Source organism: Cetorhinus maximus, chromosome 23 (genome assembly GCF_964194155.1).
Source record: "Cetorhinus maximus chromosome 23, sCetMax3.hap1.1, whole genome shotgun sequence".
Taxonomy (NCBI): domain Eukaryota; kingdom Metazoa; phylum Chordata; class Chondrichthyes; order Lamniformes; family Cetorhinidae; genus Cetorhinus; species Cetorhinus maximus.
The window spans coordinates 9,391,419-9,401,049 of record NC_135901.1 but is presented as its reverse complement, the minus strand read 5'-3'; the positions used below and the strand labels follow the sequence as shown (position 1 = coordinate 9,401,049).

General features: G+C 46.2%; 2 protein-coding genes across 2 annotated transcripts in view; both read left to right on the top strand.

Annotated features, from left to right (window-relative positions):
* Window positions 1-1,816: 1,816 nt before the first annotated feature.
* LOC144698212 (uncharacterized) overlaps window positions 1,817-9,631 on the top strand; it is a 298,967-nt gene continuing 291,152 nt past the window's right edge. Inside the window, exon 1 of the mRNA XM_078570180.1 lies at window positions 1,817-1,898. The gene's annotated coding sequence lies outside the window, so the exon portion shown is untranslated. The remainder of the gene's footprint in view (window positions 1,899-9,631) is intronic.
* LOC144696877 (uncharacterized) overlaps window positions 5,676-9,631 on the top strand; it is a 45,199-nt gene continuing 41,243 nt past the window's right edge. The window contains 1 exon segment of the mRNA XM_078568588.1: window positions 5,676-6,808. Within this exon segment, the coding sequence (XP_078424714.1) occupies window positions 5,682-6,808 (1,127 nt within the window). The 5' untranslated portion in view covers window positions 5,676-5,681.

The window sequence follows — 9,631 nt, the reverse complement described above, 5'->3', positions numbered from 1 at the left end:
ACACCAGTCCTCCTGGATAGATCAACAGAGAAATGCGAAGACATTATAGACAACTAGCCAAGATCATAGTGGTTAAAAACATTTGATAATTCCCATTAAAATATAAAGCACAGCAGAACAACTGTGCATTGGTCTGTTGCAAACTTATTGAAACAGATTCATTGCCACCTCCTCCTTTTCCACGTTCCAGGTCCCCAAACACACTTTCCCGGTGACACAGTAATTTACTTGTACTATTTACAATTTAGTATTCTGTATTCACTGTTCACGATGTGGTCTCCGCTACACTGTGGAGACTAAATCCAGATTGGGTGACTGCTTCATGTAAAATCACCATTCACTTTGCAAGTGCGATCCTGAGCTGCTTCTCATTTACTGTTTTAATTCTCAGCCTCACTTCAAGTCTGACCTCTTAGCCCTCGGCCTCCTGTACTGCCGCATGAAGCCCAACAGAAGCTCGAGGAACAGCAGCTCGTCTTTGATTAGTCACTTTACAACCTTTCAGACTCAACATTAATTTTAATAATTTCATATCATAAACATCACTCCAATTTTTAGGGCAGGAGATGCTGGTAATGGCTCTGCTGTTACCATTTATCCCTCCTCTGAACCTGTCTTATTTGTTTCCTTGTCCCATTAGTTTCTTTAATTGTCTGGTCACCCAATGTTGCCTTGCACCATTGTCCCCTTTATCATTTACTCTCTCCAGCCTTCCATCCTGTCACAAGACCGTTTGTTGTTTCCTTCTGTCTGCTCTGTTTTCTCTGACTCTGGACTTGTTTATAAACTGTTAAATCTGGGAAATTTTCCAGTTTGGATAAAAGTTCAGCGACGTGAAACATTCACTGAGAATGATGCTGTTTGACCTGCTGAGTGTTTCCAACATTTTCTGTTTTGAGATCGGATTTGCAGCATCTGCGGTATCTTGTTTTTGGGGTCACTGTGGATCAGTTTTCCCTCACTTATCGTTACCTGTTTAAAGGTGAAGAAGGAGCTTTTAAAGAATGAGACGACAGGAACTGTCACCCTGTTCGATATGAAACTAAACTCACTGTTAATTCCTCATCAGTAACAATGTTAAACACAAAGTTTCCAGCCGGGATTGAACCGGGGACTTTCTCATGTAAAGTAAACGTGATAATCACTGCACTGGGGAAATGAGTGTGAATCCCCCCCGGACAGAGGGGAACTGACCATCCATCTCTAGCTCTAATTCCCAAACAGAAAATGCTGCCAAAAATCAGCAAGTCAGGCTGAGTCTGTGGCCGCTCTCAGCGTTTGAAACCGTCACAATGCCTGGGTGATTGACGGCAGCTCCGGACCAATAGGAAGAGGGGGCGGGACTGGAGGACCGAGCGTCGGGGCTGGTCCTCCAACCAATCGGAGTGAATGAGGGGGCGGGGCCGGGCTGTGACTGGAGCATGCGCAGTACAGGTAATGGAGATGGAGAGACGGGTCCACAATGGGTAAAGGGGGGGATGGCGGGGCGGAGGGAGCGATGGATCCGGCGGGTGGACGGAGAGGCTCCGGAAACATGTTGTGTAAACCGCAAACCCCGGAAATAAACTGACCGGTCCCCCCTCCCCCGTTTGCACCGAGCGGGGCCGCAGCTCCCAGATCAATGAAGAGCCGGTTTGTATCAGGCTGGACATTGGTTCCAGAGGCTGGTCCCTGGTCTCCAGAGTCGTTTCTTTATCATTGAATCATTGAATGTTTACAATACAGACAGAGGCCATTCAGCCCCTCCTGCCTGTGCTGGCTCTCTGGAAGCGCAAATCAGCTGGTCCCACTCCCCTGCCCTGGACCACAAGACCAGCAGCAGATATTACCCATCCCCAGTTACCTGTGGAGAAGATGATGTTTGACCTTCTTGAACCGCTGCAGTCCGTGTGGTGAAGGTGCTCCCACAATGATGTTAGATAAGGAGTTACAGTGATGATGAAGGAACAGCGATATATGTCCAAATCAACAACAACAATGTGTGTTTATATAGCACATTTCATGTAATAGACCTTCCCAGGTTTAACAGATGTGCTAAAAAGCAACATTTGACACAGAATCATGTAAAGAGGTAAGAGGGCAGATGGCCAAAAGTTTGGTCAAAGATGTAGGTTTAAAGGAGAATCTTGAACGAGGAAAGAAAGAAAGAGAGCGGAGAGGTTTATGGAGGAAATTCCAGTGCTTATGGCCTTTGAGTTTAGATGTGGATACTAAGGATGAAGCGATTAAAATCGGGAATGCTCAGGAAGCCGGAATGAGCAGACTGCAGAGACCTGGGTGGGATGTGAGGCTGGAGAAGATTACAGAGATAGGGAGGAGTGAGACCATGGAGGGACTTGAAAACAAGGATGAGAAATTTAAAATGTTGGTGCTTCTTAAACAGGAACTTTCATAGGTCAGTGAGCACAGCGGTGATGGGTGAATAAGACTGGGTGCGAGTAAATATACGGGCAGCAGAGTTTTGGATGAACTAAAGATTATGGGGAGGTTGAATGTGGGAGACCGGCTGGAAGTGCTTTAGGAAGGAACATAAGAAATACGAGCAGCAATAGGCCATTCAGCCCTTTGAGCCCTTCTGCCATTCAATGAGATCACGGTTGATCTTCTACTTCAACACCATTTTCTGGCACTATCCCCTTATCCCCAATGTTTTTTATATGTAGAAATCTATTGATCTCAGTATTGAACATTCTCAACGACTGAGCCTCCACAGCCCTATGGGGCAGAGAATTCCAAACACTCACCATCCTCTGAGTGAAGAAATTCCTCCTCACCTCAGTTCCAAATAGCCTGCCCCTTATTTTGAGACTGTGTCCCCTGAATCTAGAACCTCCAGCCAGAGTTAAGCCTAGAAATAACAAAGGAATGGATGACAGTTTCAGACGAGCTGAGACTAGAGTGGAGTCGGGTGATGGAAATTGGCGGTCTTGGTGATGATGTGGATGTGCTTGGAAGCTCATCTTGGGGTGAAATATTTCACCACGGCTTCGAACAGTCTGTTTCATCCTCACAGAGTTGTCAGGGAGAAGGATGGAGCCGTTGGCTAGGGAGCGGAGTTTGTATTGGGGAATGAAGACAATGACTTTCATCTTCCCAATATTTGAATGAAGGAACTTTCTGCTCATCCAGTCCTGGATATCAGACAAGTCAGAACAGTGTGTGAGTTGGAGGTGATGGTGTTCACATACACCTGCTACGCTGGTCCTTCTAGATGGTGGAGGTTCAGGGTTTGGGAGATTCTATCAAATTGTGGTTCAGTTGTCAGTCTCTAAAATGCCTTTCCATTGCCCCTGTCTCTCCAACCCTCTTCTGTCTCTCTTGTGCCCTTCTATTTCTCTTTCTTTCTCTATCCCATTTCTCTCATTTTTTCTCTCTGTGTCTCTCCCACTTCTCTCTCTCTTTTTCTCTTGTCACATAGAATTCTCCATCCCGGAAGGCTCTGGATGCTCCATCTTTAAATATATTTAAGGCTGAGATGGAGAGATTTTTGGTCTCTCAGGCATTCGAGGGAAATGGAGAGCGTGCGGGAAAGTGGTGTTAAAGACCAAGATGAACTAATATTGTTTCAGGCACACTATCTAGACCTTTACTTCTCCAACATAAGAGAAGATTAATTGATGTCCAGTTGCTAACTGCTCCATTTTTGGAGTCTTTTCTCCTTTCTAACTCTAGATTATTTCAGTTCTCGTGCCTTCAATTACTCTCACAGACAAGTCCCAGCTCCCTATACCTTCCAGGTTGTCTCTCCTAGACTCGGGATCCAGGGAAGTCTCCCAGGATCACTAAACACATAACCCAGTCCCAGGATCACTAAACACATAACCCAGTCTTTTGTACTGATATGCTGGGATCATTGAGAATGGTGATGTTTGTGGAGCCTACTCTTCCTGTTAGTTGTTTAATTATCCATACCTTTCCTGACTGGATGTGGCAGGACTGCAGAGCTTTGATCTGATCCATTGTTTTTGGGATTGCTTCACCCTGTCTCAAGCATGCTGCTTCCACTGTTTAGAATGCATGTAGTCTCATGGTATAGGGTCACCAGATTGGAATCTCAGTTTTAGGAATGCCTGGTGCTGCTTCTGACATGTTCTCCTGCAGTTCGTGTTGAACCAGGGTTGGTCACTTGGCTTGATGGTAATGGTAGAGTAAAGGATATGTGGGCCATGTGGTTACAGATTGTGGCTGAATACAATTCTGCTGCTGCTGATGATCCACAGCACCTCATGGATGCCCATTTATATCTAGATCCATCCTGAATCTATTTCATTTAGCATAGTGATAGTGCCTCACAACATGATGGACAGTATCCTCAGTGTGAAGACGGGACTTTGTCTCATAAGATCACAAGAATTAGGAGCAGGAGTAGGTCTTTTGGCCCCTTGAGCCTGTTCCACCATTAATAAGATCATGGCTGATCTCATTGTGGCATCAACTGCACTTTCCTGTCTGCCCTCCCCATCCCGTCGATTAACTCTTGATTGCCGGGATGAAGAACTGTAGCTACGAGGGTAGATTGGAGAGGTTGGGTCTGTTTTCCTGGGAGAAAAGAAGGCTGAGAGGAAACTAAATAGAGGTATTCAAGATTCTGAGGGGTATGGACAGAATAAATAATGAGAAACTGTTGCCACACTCATGAGTGCATCAAGAGCTAGAGGGCACACATTCAAAATAATGGGCAAAAGGAGTAAAAGTGATGTGAGGAATTTTGTTTTTTACCCAGAGGATGGTTGGAGGCAGGTTCGATCGAGGTATTCAAAAGGGAATTGGATTGCTACTTGAAGAGAGAGAATGTGTGAGGTTACGGCATAAGGCAGGGTAGAGGGATGAGGTAGAATGCTCTTTCAGCACGTCAGTGCAGACTCGATGGGCCAAATGGCCTCCTTCTGTACTGTAAAGATTCTGTGATCAACCACAATCATGTTGAATGGCGGAGCAGGCTCATTGGGGCTTATGGTCTACTCCTGCTCCTATTTCTTTTTCTTTATTCATTGGATGTGGGTGTCATTGGCTAGCCCAGCATTTATTGCCCATCCCTTATTCAGAGGGCATTTAGGAGTCAACCGCATTGTGAATGTGGAGTCACATGTAGGCCAGACCAGGCAAGGACAGCAGATTTCCTTCCCTAAAGGGCATTAGTGAACCAGATGGGTTTTGACGACAAACAACAATGGTTTCATGGTCATTATTAGACTTTTAATTCCAGATTTTTATTGAATTCAAATTTCACCATCTGCTGTGGTAGCATTCAAACCCGGGACCCCAGAGCATTACCCTGGATCGCTGGATTACCAGTCCAGTGACAAAACCACTATGCCACCGCCTTCCCCTAGTGTTCTCATAGAGGCCAGAGTCTTGTGTAGCCCAGACTGGAGGCAGGTTCCCTTCCCTGAAGGACATTAATGAACCAGTTGGGTTTTTACAAAAAATCCGACAGCTTTCATGGTAATTTTTTCCTAGTTCTGGCCCCAAAAATTACCAGAATCATTAAGTTCAATTTCACAACCTGCCTTTGTGTTTCTGTGGGTTCTCTCTCACTCCCTTTTTTTCTGTTTTAAATCAATTTCACAGGATATTAGAAGGGGAGAATTTTTCAGTCAGGAAACTCAAACCAAACATCACATCAGAATCTGAGAGAGTCGCCCAATTTGTTGTAACCAGAATATCATCGGATTTTGAACATGGAAGGAAAAAGTACCGTTCACAGTGGAGACAAACTGTGGAAATGTGGAGACTGTGAGGAGGGATTCAGATTTCCATCTGACCTGGAAACTCATCGACGCAGTCACACTGGAGAGAGGCCATTCACCTGCTCCGTATGTGGGAAGGGATTCACTCAGTCATCCAGTCTGCTGAGACACCAGCGAGTTCACAGAGGTGAGAGACCATTCACCTGCTCTGACTGTGGGAAGGGATTCGCTCAGTCATCCAACCTGTTGAGACACCAGCGAGTTCACACTGGGGAGAGACCATTTACTTGCTCCAAGTGTGGGAAAGGATTCGCTCGGTCATCTGACTTGCTGACACACCAGCGAGTTCACACTGACGAGAGACCTTTTAAATGTTCAGACTGTGGGAAGTGCTTTAAAAGTTCCCGGGACCTGATGCTCCATCAACGTGTTCACACGGACGAGAGACCATTCAGGTGCTTGCACTGTGGGTCTGGGTTCAGACAGTCATCTCAACTCACTGAACACCAGCGAGTTCACACCGGCGAGAGGCCATTCACCTGCTCTGACTGTGGGAAGGGATTCGCTCAGTCATCCAACCTGCTGACACACCAGCGAGTTCACACTGGAGAGAGACCTTTCACCTGTTCTGACTGTGGAAAGGGATTCACTCAGTTATCCACCCTGCTGAATCACCAGAGTGTTCACACTGATAAGAGACCTTTTAAATGCCCAGACTGCGGAAAGTGCTATAAAAAGTCCAGGGAGCTGATGTCCCATCAACGTGTTCACACTGATAAGAGACCTTTTAAATGCCTGGACTGCGGAAACTGTTTTAAGAGTTCTGGGGAACTGATGCGCCATCAACGTATTCACACTGACGAGAGACCATTCAGGTGCTCTCAGTGTGGGACTGGGTTCAAGACATCATCTGATCTCACTGTACACCAGCGAGTTCACACCGGGGAGAGGCCGTTCACCTGTCCCAACTGTGGGAAGGGATTCACTCAGTCATCCACCCTACTGACACATCAGCGAGTTCACACTGGGGAGAGACCGTTCATCTGCCCCAAGTGTGGAAAGAGATTCACACAATCATCCAACCTAATGAGACACCGGCGAATTCATAAGTAACTAGAGTGATTGGGTTTTGCTGGAAATCACAGAGGACTGAACCGTGTTCATTGGGTCTGTTTCTACTGATGTTAATAATTTCCAACACAGTTACATGGGCTAATATTTTAGATAAAAGTCAAATAAATCAGCTTTGTGTTGAATACATTGTGTTGAATCTTTCTAATATTTCTAACACAAGTTAATTACTTTCGAAGGTTTCTCTCACTCCCCGTCTCCTCCATCCTCACCTTCCAACAAGTATGAGGAGATCATGGAATTTCCTTGTCACTAAGATTGAAACAATCCAATCAGCTGCCTCTGCTGCTTCCCTCCCTTATACTAGTGCACCGGGCCAAACTGTCTCCAAAGTTCCTCCTTACCTGAGCCCTGAACTCACATCTTTCTCCAGTTTCTCTCCCTTCTCCCATCATGCCGTGCAGTCTATTCTAGGGCTTCTCGGCACGACCACCAATGGTGCAGTGATTGAAATGGGGGATGCACAGGGGGCCAGAATTAGAGGAGGGGGTTGTGGAGATGGAGGGTCTGTCTGTGAGTTAAGACATAGGGTGACAGAATTTTGGATGACCCAAGGTTACAGGGGGCAGAATGTGGGAGACCAGCCAGAGGGTGTCGGAATAGTCGAGTTTGGAGGTGATAAAGGCGTGGATGAGATATTCGGCAGCAGATGAGCTGAGACGGGGGAGGAGACGAGTGATGTTACGGAGGTATAAATGAAGGGTTAAGCTTGATGGAAGTTGGATATGTAATAGCAGGAGATTGTTTAAGTGGAGGATAAAGGTCGATAACTCCCCAGAACAGGTAAAGCACCGGTTAGATACAGAAAAGCCTTCTCCAGTGTTGGGAATTTTTCTATGTTCTTTATCACCATCTCATTTTGCCTTGCACCATCATCCCTTTCGCTGAATAATCTCTCCTGCCTTCCACAGACCTGCCCTCTTTTGTTTTTTACCCCACCTCTCTAACTTCTGGAGCTGAAAGGTTGACCTTGTTTCTCTCCCTGCAGAAGCTGCCAGACCTGCTGAGCATTTCTAGCACTCGCGATTTTTATTTCAGCTTTTGCAGCATCTGCAGGATTTTGCTTCCGGACTGAGACCGCGTCCTGTGCTGACGTCACAATGAGTACTCAACGGAGGACCTGCCGCCCACTCGGTCCTTCAGCCTTTGCCCGCGCTCTCGCTATTGGTCGGGATGCACGTCAGTCACCAGCCCAGGCCCCGGCCCCACAGAGATAAAACAAAAAACTACTGCGGATGCTGGAAATCCAAAACAAAAACAGAATTACCTGGAAAAACTCAGCAGGTCTTGCAGCATCGGTGGAGAAGAAAAGAGTCGACGTTTCGAGTCCACATGACCCTTCAACAGAACTGAAGTATAGTTAGGAGAGGGGTGAAATATAAGCTGGTTTAAGGTGGGGGGGGCGGGGGGAGAGAAGTTGAGGGTGGGGTGGTTGTAGGAACAAGCAAGCAGTGATAGGAGCAGATAATCAAAAGATGTCACAGACAAAAGGATCAAAGAGGTGTTGAAGGTGGTGATATTATTTGAGAAAAGTGCTAATTAAGAATGGAAGACAGGACACTCAAAGTACAGCTCTAGTGGGGGTTGGGTGGAAAGACTAACAAGGTATTAGTTGTAGATTTAAAAATAATGAAAATAGGTGGGAAAAGAAGAATCTATATAAATTATTGAAAAAAAAACAAAAGGGAGGGGGAAGAAACGGGGTGGGGATGGGGGGAGGGGGAGTTTAAGATCTAAAGTTGTTGAATTCAATATTCAGCCCGGAAGGCTGTAAAGTGCCTAGTCGGAAGATGAGGTGCTGTTCCTCAATGAGCAAGCCAAGGACAGACATTTGGGCAAGAGAGCAGGGTGGAGTGTTAAAATGGCAAGCGACAGGGAGGTTTGGGTCTTTCTTGCGGACAGACCGCAGGTGTTCGGCAAAGCGGTCGCCCAGTTTGCGTTTGGTCTCTCCAATGTAGAGGAGACCGCTAGAGGAGACACCTTAACTGGTCTATAGTTTCCTGCTTTCTGTCTCCTTCCTTCTCTTCAATAATGGCGTTACATTTCTGATTTTCGAATTTGCTGTGATCTTTCCAGAATCTAGAGAGTTTTGAAAGATTACAACCAACGCATCCGCTTTCTCTGTAGCCACTTCCTTTAAGACGCTCAGGCCATCAGGTCCAGGAGACTTGTTATCCCTTATTCCCAATAGTTTTCCTAGTAGTTTTTCTCTAGTTGCTTCCTCCCTTTAGCCATTTGATTTTCTACTATTCTTGGGATGCTTTAGGTGTCTTCAACCATCAAGACAGATACAAAATACTTGTTCTGAGAAGTGTTTATCTTTGGCAGTCTTCCATCTCCTGAGATGATTTTTTTTTATTCCTTCATGGGCTTCACTGGCTGGGTCAGCATTTATTGCCCATCCCTAGTTGCCCTTGAGAAGCTGGTGGTGGTGAGCTGCCTTGTTGAACCGCTGCAGTCCATGTGGTATAGGTACACCCACAGTGCTGTTAGGGAAGGAGTTCCAGGATTTTGACCCAGCGACAGTGAAGGAACAGTGATATATTTCCAAGTCAGGATAGTGAGTGGCTTGGAGGGGAACTTCCAGGTGGTGGTGCTCCCATGTGTCCACAGCCCTTGCTCTTCTAGGTGGCAGAGGTCGTGGGTTTAGAAGGTGCTGTCAAAGGAGCCTTGGTGAGTTGCTGCAGTGCATCTCGTAGATGGAACACACACTGCTGCTACTGTGCATCAGTGGTGGAAGGAGTGAATGATTAAGGTGGTGGATGGGGTGCCAATCAAGCAGGTTGCTTTATTCTGGATGGTGTTGAGCT